General features: G+C 45.5%; 1 protein-coding gene across 13 annotated transcripts in view; it reads right to left on the bottom strand.

The window, feature by feature from the left end:
* Positions 1–6,483: 6,483 nt before the first annotated feature.
* The window catches only part of DMXL1 (Dmx like 1), a 180,923-nt gene continuing 165,651 nt past the window's right edge, over positions 6,484–21,755 (bottom strand). For 10 of the 13 annotated variants that reach the window (XR_016235169.1, XM_070076024.2, XM_070076026.2 and 7 more), the window contains 2 exons: positions 19,505–19,722; positions 14,944–17,074 (listed from right to left, as the gene is read on the bottom strand). Coding sequence is in view for 10 of the 13 variants with exons in the window: in XM_070076024.2 (XP_069932125.2) it covers positions 16,850–17,074; positions 19,505–19,722 (443 nt within the window). In the remaining 3 variants the exon portion in view is untranslated. Of the gene's footprint in view, positions 6,728–7,490; positions 7,645–14,943; positions 17,075–19,504; positions 19,723–21,755 lie in introns of those variants that run through there. The other 3 variants (XR_016235167.1, XR_016235168.1, XM_089334832.1) reach the window with 2 other exon arrangements.

Raw genomic sequence — 21,755 nt, 5'->3', positions numbered from 1 at the left:
TGGTTCCCATTGGCGGGCGACGTCCGGGCCTGGAGGCCTTGGGGGCAGCCGGCTGAGCGCTGTCCAGCAGGGGGCAGCAGCCGCTGGGTCTCCCCTCTGCTAGAGCCCTGGCGCGGGGGAGACCTAGTCCGAGGGGTGCAGGGCCCCGCGCAGCCCTCACAGCCAGCAGCCGGGCAGACCTCAACGCCACGCCGCACAGAGCTGGGGGCGCACCTCCCTTGACGCCAGCAGCCACGGGAGGATGGGGGGGTGTCTCCGCCCTGCATCCGCAGAAAGGGAATTTTGCTAAAACTCCAAGTAAGCAAGCAAACAGTTGCTGCCTTGCAGCCCCGAGAACGCAACGTAGTCTGCCGGCACCTGGATTGCGTCGCGCCGAAACTCCTAAGGGACTGAGAAACTAAGGAGCTGTAACACAGCACCATGTGAGTTCCTGAAAACTCCAACTGATGCAGGTGGCCAGGGCGGTTAGAGACCAGCGCAGGCTGAGGGTGGAGCGGAGCGGGATTAAGGGTGTACACAGGATGGAGGGGAGGGGACGTAGGGAGTGGGAAGTAGGATGGATGGGATGGGACAGATGAAATGGAATGGGAGGGAGGAATGGGAGGGGAGGGGTCAAAGGAGTGGACTGGGAGGGGTTGAGATGAATGGGGTGGGAAGGGATGGGAGGGGTTGGCATGGATGGGATGGGATAAATGAGATGGAGTGGGAGGAGGAATGGGAGGGGTTGGAATGGGATGGAGGGGAGGGGAGGGGCGGTGAGGGAAGTGTTGTCAGGGACGATTTACCCCTGTGTGGATTGGCAGGCTCAATGGTGCGGCTGGGATGCAGGCAGGGGACAAGGCGGGCATTTTCTAAACACCTCTGGGGTCCGCGGTAACCCAGCTGCAATAGGTTAAAGAGGTCGGGGCGCTCGCAGCCTCCCTCATACCCAGGTCATCTGGAGCCATCCCCGAATGCCCACGGGCAGTGATACTGGTCACCACCAGTGCAAGTCCCAGTCTGGGCAGGGCTGTGGGGCAGCACAAAGCTCTGTGAGAGAGAGGAGGCGTCCTGCGTGCGACTGCGCCACGGTCACCCAGGCTGCAGGTCGTCAGGAACCCCCACCCCACGGGCGCTTCCACCCCGGTTCCTTTCAGTCTCCCTTCCCGGGGCTGACCTCCCACGCCCCAGGCAGCCTCTGCCCGCGGCCCCCACCTGCTTCCCTTCCTCATCTGGCTTGTCCTCCGCCCTCTTGCCAGCCCAAACGGAGGGCAAGCAGGTCAGCCCCTGCCTCGAGAGTGCCCCGCCCCCACTCCTGTCCCTGTTCCCACCTGTCAATCATTCTCAACACCCATGGGTCTGCAGGTTCATGACCTCTGAGATCAGCTGAGTCTCTGTGCAGCTTGAGTGTCTTCCTGCACCATGGATGGGAGGGAGGGGTGGGGCTAGCCTTGCCCACCCCTCACCCTTCCTAGGTCACAGAATATATAGGGGTCAATAGTACAGATTTTTCTCAGCCTCCTGCCCCAGCCACCAAAAGCTGCACCCCTGCACCCCTCCCGGCCCCCCCTTCCATCTTCTCGGGTCATATTCTGAGCATTAGCCCCCCCCCCCCTTTTAAGACATTTATTTGAAAGGCAGAGTTACACAGAGAGGAGAGGCAGAGAGAGAGAGAGAGAGAAGTCTTCTATCTGATGATTCACTCCCCAATTGGCCACAATGGCCGGAGCTGGGCTGATCCGAAGCCAGGAGCCAGGAGCTTCTTCTGGGTCTCCCACAAGGGTGCAGGGGCCCAAGGAGTTGGGCCGTCTTCTACTGCTTTCCCAGGCCACAGCAGTGAGCTGGATCAGAAGTGGAGCAGCCAGGGCTAGAACCGGCGCCCATATGGGATGCCGGTGCTTCAGGCCAGTAACCCTTTTCTTTTACCATAACTTTCCAATTTCTGGACTTTAGCTGCCCAGCATAAAAGTATCAAAATGTAAGAAGTACACGGTTCAGAGCTCTCCAGGGGTCTGACCACCCGTGCAGCACAGCCCACTTTCCTGGGACCATCCTGACCTCAAGAGCTCATGGCGGGAACCAGGCAGGGAGGCCTTGCCCGGGGTTACCTCTGCAGTCTCAGGCGACTTACTGTCACAAACAGAACTGCTACTCCAGTTGAGACAACTCTTGGGATGCCCGAATCCCACACTGGAGTGCCAGATTTCGGGTCCTGGCTGTGCTCCTGATTCTCACCTCCTGCTAATGCAGTCCTGAGAGGCAGAGATGCTGGCTGAAGTAGTCGGTTCCCAGCCATCCCCCGGAGAGACCTTGACTGGGTTCCTGGCTGTTGTGGGCATCTGGGGAGTGAATCAGCTGGGGGATTCTCTCCCCTCCCTCTGCCTTTCAAATAAATACAACAAAACCATTTATTAACTATTCTTTCTTCCCTTTAACTTGAGTAAAGACATGGGACTCCCCCCTCCCTTCTGTCACAGCGGGGTGATGCTTAGAAATCAGAAATTTGCTTTCCTGTCCTACTTGAGCCAATGGAAACATGGGTCAAGTTACCTCTTGCGTGTTTCCAATTGGAGACTAAAAATGCATTGAAGGGGAGGGCATTTAGCCTAGCAGTTGATGCCTGCTGTGTCTGATTCAGAGTACGTGGTTCTGAGTCCTGGCTCTGGCCCTCGCTTCTTGCTAATGCAAAGGGAAGCCAGGATGAGCAGCGGGGACTCCTGTAATCAGGTTCCTGCCACTCTCTCAGGTGGGAGACCTGGGCTGAGTCCCTGGCTTCAGCTTCAACTTGGTACAGTCCCAGCAGTTGGGTGCTCTTTCTGTTTCACTCTCTCAAATGATGATTTACTTTAAAAATGCCTGAGCATTTAGGAAGCTCTTAATAAGCAGTTCATTATTCACCTGCTAAATGTCTTTTAAAATATTCGCAGTCATGTTTGGATGAATGCATCCTCTCAGACCAAAACAAATCACATAACGTGTGAAGTAAAACGGCAGTTACTGTAGCTCGTGCCTCAGATAACACTGTGCATTCTAGTTTTGCTACTGTCTAGCTGAAGGTAAAACAGCTAACTATAGACAACGCTGCAAAGCTTTTTAAAATCGTCTGCCCGGTTTTCTCGAGTACTCCTGCCTTGCGTCAAGCTTTCACGATACTTACTCAACAAGAGGCTCCTCTGTTTGAACGTGAAGAAAGAACTGCCTGGCACTGTGACATATGCACTAAAAATGTATGCACACACACTCGGGGAGGAGACAGGAAGTGACTCACATTCTCTGGGGGGGGGCGGGGGAGATTTCAGAGAGGCGACCATCCAACCCCGGCAAAGAGGAGGAACTGGAGTTTGCCAAGCAGAGAAAAGCACTTCAGGCAGAGGGAAGAAAGGCAAGTGCATTTTCCGGCCCGTCGTGAAATACTAAAGCAAGAGTGTACAGCTGAAATACAGCCCGCAGAAAACTCTGAGGCCTCTGTGTTGCAGCCACTTTTATTTATTTATTTTTTTTTTGTGGGAGTACAGTGATTAATATGCCTGATTTAAACCATGGCAATCATTTCACCACTTTCCAAAAAGTTTTACATGAACGTGCATGCTTCAACTGTATCCTTCCAGTCTTAATTATTTTGGGGGCATTATCAGAACATCTGATCTCATCCTTAAAAGTGACTACAGAAGTGCGGTCCCCAGTGCAGGCATTTTTCTTTATTTTTCTTTCTTTCTTTCTTTATTTTTTTGACAGGCAGAGTGGACAGTGAGAGAGAGAGACAGAGAGAAAGGTCTTCCTTTTGCCGTTGGTTCACCCTCCAATGGCCGCCGCAGCCGGCGCGCTGCGGCCGGCGCACCGCGCTGATCCGATGGCAGGAGCCAGGAGCCAGGTGCTTTTCCTGGTCTCCCATGGGGTGCAGGGCCCAAGCACCTCGGCCATCCTCCACTGCACTCCCTGGCCACAGCAGAGAGCTGGCCTGGAAGAGGGGCAACCGGGGCAGAATCCGGCGCCCCAACCGGGACTAGAACCCTGTGTGCCAGCACCGCAAGGCGGAGGATTAGCCTAGTGAGCCGCGGCGCCAGCGGCATTTTTCTTAATAGAAGGCAATGTGCTAATCAGGTAGGGTAGAACTGTTGCATGTCATCGAGCAGAAACTCCGGGATAGAGTAAGAATCAAAAATTTAAGATCAGTGACCATTTCCTGTTACATTGATAAGCCTAAATACCCACTGGTGGATATTACACATTCTACCTCAAAGTATGTCTCTATGAGGTTACCTCCTCTGATAACACAGCCACTAAAACACACCTGTTTCTACAAAATCTTGCTAGAACTATTGCCTACATCAAAGGTGAGATGACCGGTAAGAGAATTCCACTGGGCTAGCCACCCTCCTCGTGAAACCAAGTTCTTTATCTGCTTCCAGATGGCCACCTCGTAAGCCATTCTTCTGTAGAAACTATATTCTCTCTCCTACTCCTAGAACTGCTATTTTTCTCTGCATCACTGGACTTCATGTGGATTCTGTTCTATCTGAACTATTTCCCCCTTTTAACCATCTCCAATCTAACAAGAGTGGATCCCAAATACTAGTTTGGCTTCATCTTATTGGGTAGACAATTCTGCTCTTTGCACTCCTTTTCAGAGCTTTTCCTCCAACCGCGGCCTACATTTCTGGCCTCTGAGAGTTTTCCCATAGCCTCCCACCTACGGACTGCCAGTCCAAGTTGTCCGAGGTGAAGCTAGCCAGGCTCCTATCTACATCCTCTGATGCTCCAAGCACAGCCTCCTCCTCACACAGGGGCCGACTCTCACGCTGTTCTCCTTCTCAGCCTCGCTTCTTGCAAGGGAGTTACCCACCTTCAGAGTTCAGTTACCAGTTACTTCCACATCTGTGTTCTCTCCATGACAACGGCATGGTTTTTTATTTACTCAATGTTTTTGTGGATTAAAAATGATCTGAGAGTGAAGATACAACCAACATGATGATCATAATTCCTTTTGTTAAAATCTCAGAAAGATCTCATTTATTTTATTTGAAAGGCAGAGAGAGAGAGAGAGGTCTTCCATCTGCTGGTTCACTCCCCAAATGGCTGCAATGGCCAGGGCTGGGCTAGTCCAAAGTCAGGAGCCAGGAGCTTCTTCTGGGTCTCCAACGTGGATGCACTTGGGCCATCTTCTGCTGACTTCCCAGGTGCACTAGCAGGGAGTTGGATGGGAAGTGGAGCAGCCAGGACTTGAACTGGTGCACATACAGGATGCCAGTGCTGTAGGCAGTGGCTTAACCTGCTGCGTCACAACAACACTGGCCCCAGGATCTCAGAAAGACTTTGACAAACCCTTGTGAGAGATATCAGGATTTCTAAGAATCTTGTTTTATTTTCTTGGTTTTTCTAAGGTTTATTTATTTGAAAGGTAGAGTTACAGACAGAGTGGAGAGATGGGGATCTTCCAGCTCCTGGTTCATTCACCAAATAGCCACAATGGCAGGGGCTGGGCCAAGCTGAAGCCAGGAGCCTGGAATGTCATCTAGGTCTCCTATGTGGGTAACGAGGCCCAGGCACTTGGGCCATCTTTCACTTCTTTCCCAGGTGCATTAGCAGAGAGCTATACAGGAAGTAGTATGGCAGGGACTCTAACAGGCATTCATATAGGTTACTTGCTACCTCTCTAAGAATCTTAAGGTGATATTTAACACAGCAAAATTGCAGGTAGCCCAAGGTAGAGAACAGACTGTCCTAGGAAGAAATACGGCTATGGCTTTTCTCTAGTGGAGTGGTGTCTTAGTCTGTTTTCCATTGCCATAACAAAATATGTAATCTGTAAAGGAGAGGAGTTTATGTAGCTCATGGTCTGGGAGTTTATAAAGACCACGGTGCCGGAGTCTGCTCCGCCCCGGAGAGGCCTTCTCACTTCATCACAGCGTGGTGGCTGCATCATGACAGGAGTGTAGGCAAGAGGGAGCAATCACATGGCAAGACAGAAGCCAGAGCTAGTCAGGTGCCTTGCTTTCTCAAAGCAATTCCTTCTCACAGGAACTAGCCAGGGAATCATGGGAACTAGCTTACTCCGTTTTCTGGACAGTGCCCCCATAACCTAACAAACACCTCCCACTAGGCCCCACCCCTACAACACTACCACCCTGGGAAAAGATTCCTGCAGGGGGACTTTGGGGGGACATACGCAAGACATATCCAGCCTGCAGCAAGAGCTTTCTAATGGGGTATGTAAGAAACCCAAGAGTTGTTAAAAGTTTTACTACATTGAACCATAGAGGCCTGGTACAGCACAAAATGTAGAGAGGCTTTCACAAGTCTCCTGTGAAGAAATACCCAGAGAACATGACCCAGTTGCAAATACAGCCACATTCATGGAAAAGGATGACTCAGAGGTAAGAGGGGGCCTGCTCATGGAGCCAGGAGGTGTATGGGACTACTTTCAGGATTATTCAAGCAGCAGCAGACATAAGCCTACCTAAATTTCAGGTCTGTGGGCCCAGGATTGCTACGCTTACTTTATGCTTTTCTTTTTACAGATTTGTTTATTTGGGAAGCACAGTTACAGACAGAGAGGTGTGAGGGGAGGGAGGGAGAGAGAGAGGGAGAGGTCTTTCAACCACTGGTTCACTCCCCAGATGGCTGCAATGGCTGAAGCTAGGCCGATCCGAAGCCAGGAGCCAGGAGCTTCTTCTGGGTCTCCCACGCAGGTGCAGGGGCCCAAGGACGTGGGCCATCTTCTACTGCTTTCCCAGGCCACAGCAGAGAGCTGGATCAGAAGTGGAGCAGCCGAGTCTTGAACCGACACCCATATGGGATGCTGGCACTACAGGCCAGGGCGTTAACCCCTTGAGCTATCTTCTACAGCTTTCCCAGGCCATCAGCAGGGAGCTGGATAGGAAGTAGAGCACCCGGGACTTGAACTGGGGCCTAAATGGGATGCTGGCACCACAGGAGGAGGCTTGACTTACAGTGCCAGTCCCTTTGTGCTTTTCGAATGAGATGGCTCTGTCTGTCTCACCACTGTGCCTAGCGTGTGGGAGGCACATCACTTGCCTCCTTAGTTCAGAGGTCTTCCAACTGAGCAATGTCATACTTAAGAATCCCCATTAAACAGCCTGACACCTGGCCCCAGTTTAAATGCGAGGCTCCAGGGCTTGAGCCTGATCCTGCTCGATGCTCTAACGGGATGAAACGACTCGAGTGTCTGCGAGGGAGGGCACTCTGCTGCATGTGGGAGGGACGTAATTAATGGGCAGAGGCTGAACTGCTGCAGATTGTGAATGGACTGAGTTCTTTGACACTTCTCCCCTTACAGGTCTCTGCCCTCCTCCCACCCCCTTGATTCTGGATGGGCTCTTTCAGCTTTTTGGCCAACAGACTATGACAGAAATAACACTGTCCAAGTTTCTAGGCCTGCCCTTAATAGGCTGGCACCTTCAGCTATCAGAACACGCACTTTAAGAGCCCAAACCCATCATGCCAGAGTCTGGACTTGTTAAGGGGCCCTGTGGGAAAGGCCTTGAACTTACATGCAAACAGGGAGAGCCTGCCTGTGCCCTGTCTTCTGGTCACGCCCACCACCAAGGCACGTGATGAATCTGCCTGCTGAGCACTGCGGCAGAATGATTCCAGTCAGTGCCGCAAGGAGCAGAAAAACTGTCCAGAGAAGTCCTCTTTGAATTGCTAACAAAACAGGAAACACTATACTGTAAAAAGTTATTTTATGATGTTGGGAAGGTAGTTGGTTAAAAAACATGAAAAAGTTTCACATCCAATTCATATCACATTCCCACATTCAAATTGTTGCAAATGTGACCGGGGAAGGATTTCTGGTTTGTCTGTTTAGCACAGTAAAATAGTACATGATCAGTGTATTAGTTTCCTAGGGCTGCCATACCCAAATCCCACAGACCAGGTGGCTTAAACAGATTTATTTTCTCGAAGTCCTGGGGGCAGGACGTCCCAGATCAAGAGGACAGCCTTCTGGTTTCTCCTGAGGCCTCTCCCCCTCTGTGCAGGCACACCCCAAGGTGCAGCTCCTTCTCCTAGGTATACACACCGGCCATACTGGACTGAGGACTTCATTTAACCCTAATCACCTCTTTAGAGGCCTATCTGCAAATACAGTAACACGGTTTCAAAATATGAATGTGGAGTATGCACAGCAATCACTATCGTAAAGGCCATTACAAATAGCCTTTAGGGTAGAGTTGCCAAACGTATAGCTTCTACTTAGGAATAATCTCCACAAATCAGTTATTTTTTGCTGTTAAGCAATATCCTGAATATAATAGAGCTGAAGAAAATAAGTTTTTACTACTAACCCACTTAATCTAGTGTTTGGAGCTCTTAATTTTTTTTGTAAGATTTATTTATTTATTTGAAAGAGTTACACACAGAGAGAAGGAGAGGCAGAGAGAAAGATCTTGTATCCACTGGTTCACTCCCCAAATGGCTGTCACGGCCAGAGCTGAGCCAAGCCGAAGCCAGGAGCCAGGAGCTTCTTCCGGGTCTCAAATGCAGGTGCAGGGGCCCAAGGACTTGGGCCATCTTCTATTGCTTTTCCAGGCCATAGCAGAGAGCTGGTTTGGAAGTGGAGTAGTCGGGACTCGAACCGGCACCCAAATGGGATGTCTGCACTACAGGCGGTAGCTTTACCCGCTACGCCACAGCACTGGCCCCGGAGCTCTTCATTTTTAAAGAATAGACTCAACTTTACATCAGGTAGTCTTGTGTCTTTCAGCCTGAAGAACTTCCTTTAGTAATTATTTCAGTTCACATCTGCCAGCAACATCTTGTCCTGGCTTTTGTCTCTTTTTTTTTTTTTTTTTTTTTTTTTTGACAGGCACAATTAGAGAGAGAGACAGAGAGAAAGGTCCTCCTTCCATTGGTTCACCTCCCAAATGGCTGGTATGGCCGGTGTTGTGCTGATCCGAAGCCAGGAGCCAGGTGCTTCCTCCTGGTCTCCCATGCGGTGCGGGGCCCAAGCACTTGGGCCATCCTCCACTGCCTTCCTGGGCCACAGCAGAGAGCTGGACTGGAAGAGGAGCACCCAGGACTAGAACCAGAGCCCATATGGGATGCCGGTGCCGCAGGTGGAGGATGAACCTAATGTGCCTTGGAGCCAGCCCCTCAAACTAACTTTATAAGTTTTGAGAAGGCTACTGGAACATCCTGTAGAACCTGGCGCCCAGATGGGATGCTGGTGCTGCTGGCAGAGGATTAGCCAAGTGAGCCACAGTGCTGGCCAAGGCTTGGCTTTTATCTAAAAAGGGCTTTATTTTACTCATTTTTGCTATCTTTGAGTTTTTCTTCTTTCCACTTTAAAGCTTCTCAGAAAAAATATGATGCCTGTTTAAATTTTTGCAAAATGTGTCACTTTTCTTGGCAAGATGGTCTTAACAATGATTTTCAGCAATGTATTATGTCTCTTGATGGGGTGTGTGTTCATCCTGTTAGGAGTTTCTTATATATCAAAGTTTAGTTTTAAACAAATTTTGAAAATTTTAAACTGTTATTCTTCAAATATTTTCTCTTCCCCTTCTCTTTAGTCTCCTGGGAGTCTATGTACCTGGATCATACAACTTGATACTGAAGCACCACGAACGGGTCAAGGCTCCTTTCTGCACCACATTGTTTTTCTATTTTTTTTTTTTTTTGAAAGGCAGAGTTAGACAGTGAGAGAGAAAGAGAGAAAGGTCTTCCTTCCATTGGTTCACCCCCCCAATGGCTGCTAATGCCAGCATGCTGCGGTCGGCGCGCATCACTGATCCAAAGCCAGGAGCCAGGTGCTTCCTCCTGGTCTCCCATGCGGGTGCAGGGCCCAAGCACTTGGGCCATCCTCCACTGCACTCCCTGGCCACAGCAGAGAGCTGGCCTGGAAGAGGAGCAACCAGGACAGAATCTGGCACTCCAACCAGGACTAGAACCTGGTGTGCCGGCGCCGCAGGTGGAGGATTAGCCTAGTGAGCAGCAGCGCCAGCCTGTCTGACCTCTTAACTCACTTTGTCTTGGACAGCTTCAACTGCCATGTCTTGGATGCCTTAGTTCACACAAGTCCTGTTACACATCTTCCTACTATGTACTCCTCTAAGCTTTTGAGTTGTTTTTTTTTTTTTTTTTTTTTTTTTTTTTTGACAGAGTGGACAGTGAGACAGACAGACAGACAGGTCTTCCTTTTGCTGTTGGTTCACCCTCAAAGTGGCCGCTGCGGCTGGCATGCTTCGGCCAGCGCACCGCGCTGATCTGAAGCCAGGAGCTAGGTGCTTCCTCCTGGTCTCCCATGCGGGTGCAGGGCCCAAGCACTTGGGCCATCCTCCACTGCCTTCCCGGGCCACAGCAGAGAGCTGGCCTGGAAGAGGGGCAACCGGGACAGAATCCGGCACCCCGACCAGGACTAGAACCCGGTGTGCCGGCGCCGCAGGCGGAGGATTAGCCTAGTGAGCCGTGGAGCCGGCCTAAGCTTTTGAGTTTCTAATTCCTGTGTTGTTTTATGAATGCAGTTGCTAGTTCAATTAATTCAAGTTGTAATGTTTTGAATTATTGTCTTCTTTTGTTTCATGATTTGACTTTTTGGAGTGGTTCTGTATGTTCAAGAAAAATATTTATGGTAAGATTTTATACAGAGATCGGTTTTTCCCCCTGTGTTAGTGGAAACCTGACAGGTGAAGTTACAATAGGAATCCTAGGGCCAGCTGGAGAGAATACAGCAGTGTAGAGTTCCGTGGAGAAAGGGTGTTGTTTGGGGTTCAGAAGCAGTATTTTATTTGTGAAGTTCTTCCCTTTTAAAAAATGTATCTTGGCCAGCGCCGTGGCTCACTAGGCTAATCCTCCGCCTTGTGGCGCCGGCACACAGGGTTCTAGTCCCGGTCGGGGTGCCGGATTCTGTCCCGGTTGCCCCTCTTCCAGGCCAGCTCTCTGCTGTGGCCCAGGAAGGCAGTGGAGGATGGCCCAAGTGCTTGGGCCCTGCACCCCATGGGAGACCAGGAGAAGCACCTGGCTCCTGCCATCGCAGCACGCTGGCTGCAGCGCCATTAGAGGGTGAACCAACGGCAAAGGAAGACCTTTCTCTCTGTCTCTCTCTCTCACTGTCCACTCTGCCTGTCAAAAAAAAAAAAAAAAAAAAAAAAAGTATCTTTTGGGAGGTGTCTGTCCCTTTTGGATTGACATCCCGCTAAGTAAGACCTTTATCTTCCTTCCTCCCTTTTACCAGTAAGCCTCAGGGGACATCACCTTCTCCCACAATGCCTTCCTGTCCCCCAGAACCAATTTCTCAGCATCTAATTAAGTACAGTTGCCACATGTTATTTCCCATTCCTCATCAACCAGTTATGATTTGTTCTACTCCACAGATCAGAATGAGAGCTCCTTTGGAAGTCCTTTGGAAGTCGGGTTCATGGTGTGTTACTTACCAGTAGAACCCTTCTTCACTCTATGTGCCCTTTTCCAAACATTTGTCTTTTGCCCTAATGTGGGGTTGGGGTGTGGGGTCTTAAATGTTTGCTTCCTAACTTATATGTGTCATTAAAAGTTTGGTGCTGGGGCCACAATGTGGGGTAGCAGGTAAAGCTGCCATCTACAACACTGGAATCCCATGTGTGTGCCAGGTGAGTCCTGGCTGCTCCACTTCCAATCCAGCTCCCTGCTAAAGCATGTAGGAAAGCAGTAGAAGATGGCCCAAGTACATGGGCCCCTGTACTCACATGGGACACGTGGATGAAGCTCCTGGCTTTGGCGTGGCCCAGATGCTGCCATGTGGCCATTTCAGGAGTGAACCAGCAGATGGAAGATCTCTCTCTCTGCCTCTCTTTCTCTGTAACTCTGACTTTCAAATAAATATTTAAAAGAAAACCACACAACTTTGGTGGATCCTCTGCCACTGAGCATGCTTTGGCGTGGCCGCTGAGTGATTTGTTCATTATTTTACAAGAATCTCAGACTTGTAACCAGGAAGTGAAGGACATGGTGAACGGCTGTGCAGTTCCTGCACCACGGACCTGGTCAAGGGGATGTGCTGGCCTGACGTCTAGCCCTCTCATTCTGAGGTGCACCTGCAAGCTCAGCGGTGGGTACTGGTCTGGGACTCCACCCCTACACACTGAGGCTTCTCCACTGTGAACTCCAGATGGGGCAATCTCTCCCCCCATAACCCCTGCATAAATATTCTCATTAGAAGCAGCCCTCAAAAGTCTTAACCACATGAGAGGTATTACAGTTTGCTTAGTTTTCTTGATGTCTGAACAGCCAGACATTCATGTAACCTGGTGATTAACTGCAAAATACAGAAAAAACAAAACATGAAAACCTAACACACACAATTAGATGCTATTTTAAGAACTGTCTTTGCTCACATTCATAATTAACTGAAAAGGAGGTGTGGCATCAAAAGCTAAATTGCTGGAATCCCAGAAATGAGGCCAAGAAGATTCCAAAGGATTCAAAAACTTAATTAACACCTATCTAGGGACAATTTTTCCACTGTAAAAATAAATGTGTCATCACACAAACTTTTTCTCACCCATCATACTGTATTTGTAGTGGGAGAATTTAATAGCACCCCAACTCTTGCCTTCCCCAAGTTTAAAGTTTTATATTTTCCCACATACATTTCTTTGTTCATAGACAAATATAGCGTGAAATATCCCAAAAACAACATGCGATTATGCCTTTTACTTTATATTGTGATTTTTTTCTCACCAATCTCTTTTCAAGTCAACAGATACATATATAACATTCTTTTTATATGGTGAAAGAATACTCCATGGGGCCAGCGCTGTGGCGCAGCGGGTTAACGCCCTGGCCTGAAGCACCGGCATCCCATATGGGCACCAGTTCGAGACCTGGCTGCTCCACTTCCGATCCAGCTCTCTGCTATGGCCTGGGAAAGCAGCAGAGGATGGCCCAAGCCCTCCCTGCACCCGCATGGGAGACCTGGAAAAAGCTCCTGGCTCCTGGCTTCAGATCGGCTCAGCTCTGGCCGTGCGGCCAATTGGGGAGTGAACCATCAGAGGACCTCTCTCTCTCTCTCTGCCTCTCCTCTCCTCTGTGTAACTCTTTCAAATAAATAAATCAATCTTAAAAAAAAAAAAAGAATAATCCACTTAATGGGTGAATTACAATTTGTTAAATCAACATTTAGATTATTTCCAGTTCTTCTTACACCAGTACAGTAGGTGATTCTAATAAACATCTGTGTGCACATGAGTTTTGTGTATGAGTACATTTATTTTTACAGGATAATTTCTCTACTGTAAGACTGTTCACTGAAAGGAGTGTGAGTTTAATTTTAATACATACCCAGGAAATACTGAGGTACTCTGTGGGCCGGCATGTTTCAATGTGCCCATTTCTTTGCACTGTTTTGACCTTACACCAGTTTCATGAAAAATGGTATTAAGTTGTTGCCTTTTAAAAAGCACTCCATCAACCATTAATCAGATGGAATATATTTTATGTTGAGATGGAATATATTTTATGTTTATTAACTTTTTCAAAGTGCTGTTCTGGCAGTTGCTTATTCAGTTTCATCATTTCTCCAATAACTTATTTTAAAATTCTCTTTGCATTTAGGGACACCAAAATACTTCTTATTGCTATATAAAAATTTCTGTCTACTTATTCTTTTAGTTTTGATTCTGTATCCCTGCCATATGACATTCAAACTTTTTGTTCAGTAAAATACATAGGTCTGTCTTCCAATTCTTTTTAAAAGATGACTTCGGGAGGCTGGCATTGTGGCATAGTGGGTCAAGCCTCTGCCTGTGGCGCTGGCATCCCATGTGGGTGCCGGTTCATTTCCTAGCTGCTCCACTTCCCATCAGCCTCCCTGCTCATGGCCTGGGAAATGTGGCAGAGGATGGCCCAAGTGCTTGGGCCTATCCATCCATGTGGGAGACTTGGAAGAAACTCCTGGCTCCTGGTCTCAGCCTGGCCTACACCCAGCCATTGCAGACATCTGGGGAGTGAACCAGCAGATGGAAGATCTCTCTCTCTCTCTTTCTCTCTCTCCCTTCTTCTCCCTCTTTTAAATAAATAAATCCTACAACAACAATAAAAACAAACCATAAAAACAACTCCAATCCCAAGGTTGTATATGGCTCTTCTTTAAAAAAAATGCAGCATGGGGGCTGGTGCTGTGGTGTGGTGGGTTAAGGCTGCAGTCTGCAGTGCTGGCATCCCATATAGGCGCCATTGACGTATTGGCTGCTCCTCTACTCATCCAGCTCTCTGCTGTGGCCTGGGAAAGCAGTAGAAGATGGCCCAAGTGCTTGGGCCCTGCACCCATGTGGGAGACCAGGAAGAAGTTCCGGCTCTTGGCTGTGGATCAGCCCAGCTCTGGCCATTGCAGCCGTTAGGGTAGTGAAATAGCAGATGGAAGACCTCTCTCTCTCTCTCTCTCTCTCTCTCTCTGCCTCTGTGTAACTCTGCCTTTCAAATAAATAATTTTTTTTAAAGTGCATCTTTATATTGTGTTTCTACTACTGAGGCACTTCTGCAGCTTTTTTTAAAAGAATTTTTTTTTTTTTTTTTAATGAAGGAAGGGTAAGGGCAAAAGAGGGGCAGGAAAGGAGGACGGAGGTGACCACTCCATAGCTCCAGGTACTAACAATCTCACTTTCAGAACATGAGATTGGCACCATTATAAATTCTTCCTACAAAGCCACAGCATCAGAAAAATCACAATTAAAAAACTGTATCTTGATGTATCTACTCCATTAATGTGGATAATGAAATTTCTCATGTATGTTCATGACTATACATATACTATATATAACTATTTTTATTCCCACTTTTCTTGAATACTGCTAACCCATTGAGTAAAGAAGACTGCAGAAAAGGAAGTTGAGAGAAGTGGGAAAATTATTCAATCCTCTCTACATTAACCAAACACAAATACAAAAATTCCCCACGTAGAAATGTCACAATATTGGAAGTCAATTAAATTGGCACAAATATTACTTAAAATAATAGCATGCCAAAAAAGTCATTGCATGATTGTTTATTTAAAATATTATGACTCTGGATGTAAATACATATGGGCTTACATAATTTATAGTAATTCATATAAACCCTCAGTTAAAATGCTTAATTGTTCATCCACAATGTCTTTTGTTATAATAAGCATAATAGTAAATTTTCTACCTCATTTAAAGTGTTTAAAGCTGTCTGAATCTTGATTTGTGAAGAAATTAATGAAAAATAACTTAAGCTTAGCTATATCAAACAATATTATTGTTTGCAATGCTGTCACAGATTTCTCCATGGCAAAATAGTCATATCATTATTGCACAATTTACAGGTACAGGTTATTATGTGCATATAAACTCTCTCCATAATGACGGTGTTTACACTGCAACTTGCTCCACACATTTAAAGTTATGAAATACAGTTTACAAAATCTTTTAACAATATACTTTTATAATAAAAGTATCCTGAGGATATTACAAAATTCATGTTGCCAGCCCTTCATTCTTTGCTTTATTTACTCTTTAATTTCCAAGACAATAGTTGTCCATATTTCATTACATAAAAAGGCTCTTATAATTCCTACTAAACAAAATATATTTACGCTAAATAGTATACAACTGTTTCTTAAACACTCCCATCTACCTTTACTCTCACTGATTAAAGTCAAGTATTTATCAAGTTTTCTATTATTCTGAATCAGAAAATGTATAGCACAAAATCGACAGAAATAGGGTTAGCACATTTAAGTTAAAAGCATTGTGCATTTTAAGTATTTTGGTCATATTTTATAACAAAATAATATATTTTGGCAAAAATAATAAAATATAACATTCACTTTTCTATTAATGGTAGATGTGGAGGGTATTTTACATTTGTAAATACTACCTATTTAATTTGACTGTTTTCACATTTGTTTCTAAAAACACTGCTATAAGGTTTTCAGAATTTTGAGATAAAAGCACCTAAAAAATAAGAAAAAAATAAAATTTAAGTAAAATGTTTATCTGATGCTCAAAAACCCTTTAACAAATTCATATACTTACTTTTAAGTGTCTTATATATGCCAACACAGAATCTTTATTGCCTACTAAGACTCACTGAATCAATATAATCATCAAAATAATAATCCTAGAAATCTCCTTGAAATTTACTTGAAAATTAAGATGAAAATTCTAACACTTAAAAAATGAAAAACAGCATTTGCAAAAACAAGTTGCTATTCTGGTGGCAGTAACTGCTATGGCACAAAAACACATCAAAAGATTTAAGGGTTTCACTTATATACACACAAACTAAATTGAAATAAAATGTGTAAGATATATATATATATATACACACATATATACATACACATACATACATATACATACACACAACCTGGGATCCAGAGGGAAACTGATGAAACTACATGACGAGCCACTTGGCTCATTTATCACTGAAGTCCCAGTGACAGTTTTAATGGAGATATTCATTATTTAATTCTTAACCAAATATTAATCTATCATTAGTAAGAGTTTGAAATGTGTAAGTTTGATAAAGGAAGTGAGGTGTGGTGGAGTAGGTGATGAGTACTGTGTGCAACTTCATTTACATGAAGGGCATCTTTCCTGTCAAAGATACTCAGAAGTTTATCAACAAGAAAACGGAAACTACTTTAACACTATGACACTCATTATGACACACTGTAAGTATGTATTATTACAGTTTACTTACACAACTCTACTTCAGCAACGCAATCTACTTCAGCAATGACCTTGTGAAATGTTTAAGGCATCAGTGCATCAAGGGCAAAGCTCCATAATTAACTCTAAGAACAAAAAAGCACTGGCTTGTTGCGGCACAGAGTGACTGCTATATGTTACATCTGTTGGCCACTTCCACGAAGTAGGCAATAATAATTATATACCTTATTGTGAAAATGTTACAGCATCAATTTCACATCATTTTTCAGCACTTCATTTAAAGGGCTGAACTGATCCGGCAGTATTCTCATTTTCATTGTCCCATCAGCTCCACAGGAGAAAATGTGATTTGCTGGCCCTGTTTCAATTTGCATCACTCCAGTTCCAATATTCCTAAAAATGGACTGCCGGGCATGTTCATTGATAAAAGTGTGGAGAAGACTAAAGGTAGACAGACTCCAAATCTGAAAGATAAGAAAAACAAAATGAAAACGAGGGTTAATTATTACCTTAGGATCCAAACAAAAATATAAAGTTTTCCTTCCTGTGCAATTATTTCCAAAAACAGATGCAAACACCTGGATTCTCTATAGGTTATTACACTTTACCAACTGCTTGCATATTAGTAAATACTTAAGTATCCATCCAGTAAGAGTAAGTCATAGTTTGTTTCATATTAGTTCTCTGGTTTGTATTATGGCTCTGAGGCTTACTGTTTAATCAATTAAAAAATCTGAAAATAAGCAGTGTACTCAGAAACCAAAATTTAACAAATGCAGGTTCAATTGGTATGAATGCATTTCTTAGAGTACAGGAAGAAAGGTTTTTTTTTTTCAAATAAAAACAGAAAAAGTGATATCATTAAAAATTGAAGAAAAATTGGTTTTACTCAGCCTTTTAGGATGTCCTAAAAACTTTTAGGTCCTTCACAGAAATGAAGATGCTTGTACTACACTTTAGAAGAGATAAATTTATTCTGAAACTATGACTTCTTATAAACTGAAGGCAGTAAAAATAAGAAATTCATTTTAAATCAGAAATTTTCTGTTGAGAAATGTATTTGATTTTAAGAAAAATCTTGTAAGATTAGTTTTATTTATTTGAAAGGCAGAGTTCCAGAGAGAGAGGGAGAGACAGAGAGGTCTTCCATCTGCTGGTTCACTCCCCAAATGGTTGTAATGGTCAAGGTCAGGCCAGGGAAAAACCAGGAGCCAGGAGCTTCTTCTGGGACTCCCATGTGGGTGCAGGGGCCCAAGCACTGAGGCCATCCTCTGCTGCTTTCCCAGGAGTATTAGCAGGGAGCTAGATCAGAAGTGGAGCAGCCGGGACTCAACAGGTAACCATATGGGATGCTGGAGTTGCAGGCAGCGGCTTTACCCTCTATAGTGTCACAATTCTTTTCAAAACACCATGATTCTAGGTAAACCCACCCCACCATGAGAATTATGAAAACAGTTTGTCAGTTTTAACAAACAAGTCCAATGTACTGTGGCAAATATGTTCATTAGTGCTTTAATTAATGAATTCGAAGAAACAAACGCCTGAGGCCAGTGCTGTGGCGCAGCGGGTTAACGCCCTGGCCTGAAGCGCCAGCAACCCACATGGGAGCTAGTTCTGGTCCCCGCTGCTCCTCTTCCGATCTGGCTCTCTGCTATGGCCTGGGATAGCAGTGGAGGATGGCCCAAGTCCTTGGGCCCCCGGGCCTGCGTGGGAGACCTGGAAGAGGCTCCTGGCTCCCGGCTTCGGATCGGCGCAGCTCTGGCCATTGCGGCCATCTGGGAAGTGAATCAGCGGATAGAAGACCTCTCTCTCTGTCTCTACTTCTCTCTGTAACTCTGTCTTTCATAAATTAAAAATAAAAATAAATAAAGAAAGAAACTGACTCCTAAGTCTACCTATCCTGGACTACTGAAAAACAGCAATTCGTGCTTTCAGTGACTTATCCAAGCTGAAGTGGAACCAGATGACCTGCCATCAGTCACAAGGTACGAGTTGGAAAAATGCAGATTCCCAAGGCTTCTTATCAGCTGCGTACTTCCAGAGTGAGGTGCAGTTATTTAACATTTTAAACAATCTCAAGTTCTAAACAATCAAATCCGAAAAGGACTGCTATTTGCAGGGCTTACAAGGATACATTCAGAATTCTTGAATCAGACACTGAGAGATTGTACTGATTTTATATATAAAAAAACGGGGAACAGGCCGGCGCCGCGGCTCACTAGGCTAATCCTCCGCCTAGCGCGCCGGCACACCGGGTTCTAGTCCCAGACGGGGCGCCGGATTCTGTCCCGGTTGCCCCTCTTCCAGGCCAGCTCTCTGCTGTGGCCAGGGAGTGCAGTGGAGGATGGCCCAGGTGCTTGGGCCCTGCACCCCATGGGAGACCAGGAAAAGCACCTGGCTCCTGGCTCCTGCCATTGGATCAGCGCGATGCGCCAGCCGCACCGCGCCAGCCGCGGCGGCCATTGGAGGGTGAACCAACGGCAAAGGAAGACCTTTCTCTCTGTCTCTCTCTCTCTCACTCTCCACTCTGCCTGTCAAAAAAAAAAAAAAAAAACGGGGAACAATGTAGGATAAAATAAGGTATCAGTGTATTACTCTGCACCTAAAAACTGAATTCAGTAAATTATGTGATACTGAACAGAGTCCAAACTAATTCTAATGTCTGAAATATGTTTATAGCCACATAAAGTTTAGTTCTCTAGCATAAATTAAGCATATTTTTCAAGTTCAATATTATTTCATTCACCAACATATCTATTACACAACCGTGAGCACAGCTGATGACAAAGGAGTTGATATTACTACTATTTAAATGAGCTGGTGTCATCACTCTAAGACCTCACGTTCTGGAGGTTTCTTCTCATGGTGTAGACAGTGACGTCAGCTGTGCGTACCTTGATGTTGCCCTCGGCAGATCCTGTAACAAAGTATTCTTCAGTTGGGTCAACAGCAATGGCCTTCACAGGAGAATCGTGGCTCTGGAAAAGCTGCCTCTGCTGTCGCTGGCGAAGGTCAAACACACACGTAAAACCTTTTCTTCCTCCTGAAATGAGCAGCTGGTGTTTTGGAGCATACGCTAAAACTGTGGCTCCACTGTCATGGCAGGTAAAAGCTGAGATTAAAAAAATAAATAAATAAAAGTAAACACCATTTCACAGTAGGAAAAAAATACTTCTAGTTTTTGGCCAAGATGGATAACAGAACAGATTTGCTCTCCTGCCTAAAACAACTAAACAATCAAATGAAGTGGCAGGTGTTGTGGCATAACGGGCTAAGCCATCACCTGCAGTGCCAGTATCACATGGGTGCTGGTTTGAGTCTCAGCTGTTCCACTTCCAATCCAGCTCCCTGTTAATGTGCCAGAGAAAGCAGTAGAAGATGGCCCAAGTGCTTGGACCCATGCCACCCAAGTTAGAGACCTGGAAGGCACTCTTGCCTCCTGGCTTTGCCCTGGCCTCAGCCCAAGCCATTGCAGCCATTTGGGGACGGAACCAGCAGGTAGAACTCTCTCTCTACCTCCACCTCTCAAATAAGAAATAAAATAAATCTTTAAAATAAATCAAATGAAGTATAGAGAAACAATGATTTGAGGTGTCAGACTTTAGGCAATGAAGAATGACCTCTGAGAGATGGGAAACAAACTGGGTGCACACAACTGAGCCTGCTTATTGCCTAGAAGGATTTTTTTTCCTGCCATGGCACAAGGAGGAAGCACCCAAGTTGCGCTGGGTTCCCTATCAGTCAGAGTGGAAAGCCTTATAATTCAGAAGGCACTTGGTAGACACCAGATACTGCTTTGGTCCAATTTAACAAGAACCTCCCAAATCTAACTCTAAGCTCAAGAATATTTACAGAATACCAAAGTAATCAGCCTTTAAGAAGGTAAAATTCAGAATGACTGATATTTAAGGAAAAAATACCAGGAGTTCAAAAAAGCAGGAAAATAGAATCTCAAAAACAAAAGAAAAATCCATTTGTGCAAGAAAATTCCATATTTTCTATTCAGATAATAAGAAGGGGGCAACTGTAGCTTTAGAGTAAGTCTTGAACTCAGGCAGTGTGAATCATCATTTTGCTTCAGTATTTCAATGGCTACTCTATGTCTTGCCTATCCTTGAGATCAGTTTGTTGCCATCTACAAAGTAGCTTACTGGATTTTCATTATAACTGTGTTGAGTCAGTGAAGTTGGGAGGAACTCACTTCTTAATAATATCAAGCCTTCTAATGTGTGGGTGCAAAGTACATCTCCATTTATTCAGACCTTTTATTTCTTTAATCATTTTTGTCATTTTCTATATACAGACCCTGTACATATTTTGTGAGATTTATGCCTATTTCATTATTTTATATGCTACTGTAAGTCGTAACAATTTGTAAATTTCAATTTGCTGTTGTTCATTATTGGTATTTTTTTAATTTACTTATTTGAAAAGCAGAGTGAGACAGCGCGTGTGCACACACACATGATCTTCCATTTGCTGGTTCACTCTCCAAATGCCACAGGAGCTACAGCTGGGCCAGCCTGAAGCCAGACGCCTAGGTGGCAGGTGCCCAAGCACTTGAGGCATCATCTGCTGCTTTCCCAGGTGCATTATCAGGGAGCTCAATTGGAATCTGAGCAGCAGGGACTGACCCAGCACTCCAATATGGAATGTCGTATCACAGGTAGTGGCTTATCCCACTGGGCCACAATGCCTGGCCCCTATTGTCCTTGTGTTCTGACCTTGCTATTCTCATCCATTAAGTTCCAGGAGGTTCTTTTATAGATTCTTTGGGACTTCCCACAAAGATAAGCATGTAATCTGTGAATAAAGGCATTTTTATGTATTTCTTCCCTGCCAATCTGTGTGCATTTTCCTCTTTTCTGGTGTTAGGTAGTACCTACAGTAAAATGTTGACTAGGAGTAGTGAGGGTGGCCGTAATACTAGGTAATGACTGACATTCACAATGTTCACAACGACGATCCGTGGCTAGCAGACTGAGTGGAAATAATCTATATATGATTTTTATAGTACTATGTCTCACTGTACTTCATCAAGGTATAGGGAAGAGTTAACTTTGTATATTTGTATCTTGTTGCTTTGAATTATGCTTCATGGCATATGCATCACGGGCAAAGTAAACCTAACAAGCTAATAAATGT

This window comes from Oryctolagus cuniculus, chromosome 6 (genome assembly GCF_051225735.1).
Source record: "Oryctolagus cuniculus isolate XC-2025 breed Fujian yellow rabbit chromosome 6, ASM5122573v1, whole genome shotgun sequence".
Classification (NCBI taxonomy): domain Eukaryota; kingdom Metazoa; phylum Chordata; class Mammalia; order Lagomorpha; family Leporidae; genus Oryctolagus; species Oryctolagus cuniculus.
Note: the sequence above shows the minus strand (reverse complement) of the source record. Positions and strands in the feature narration are given on the sequence as shown.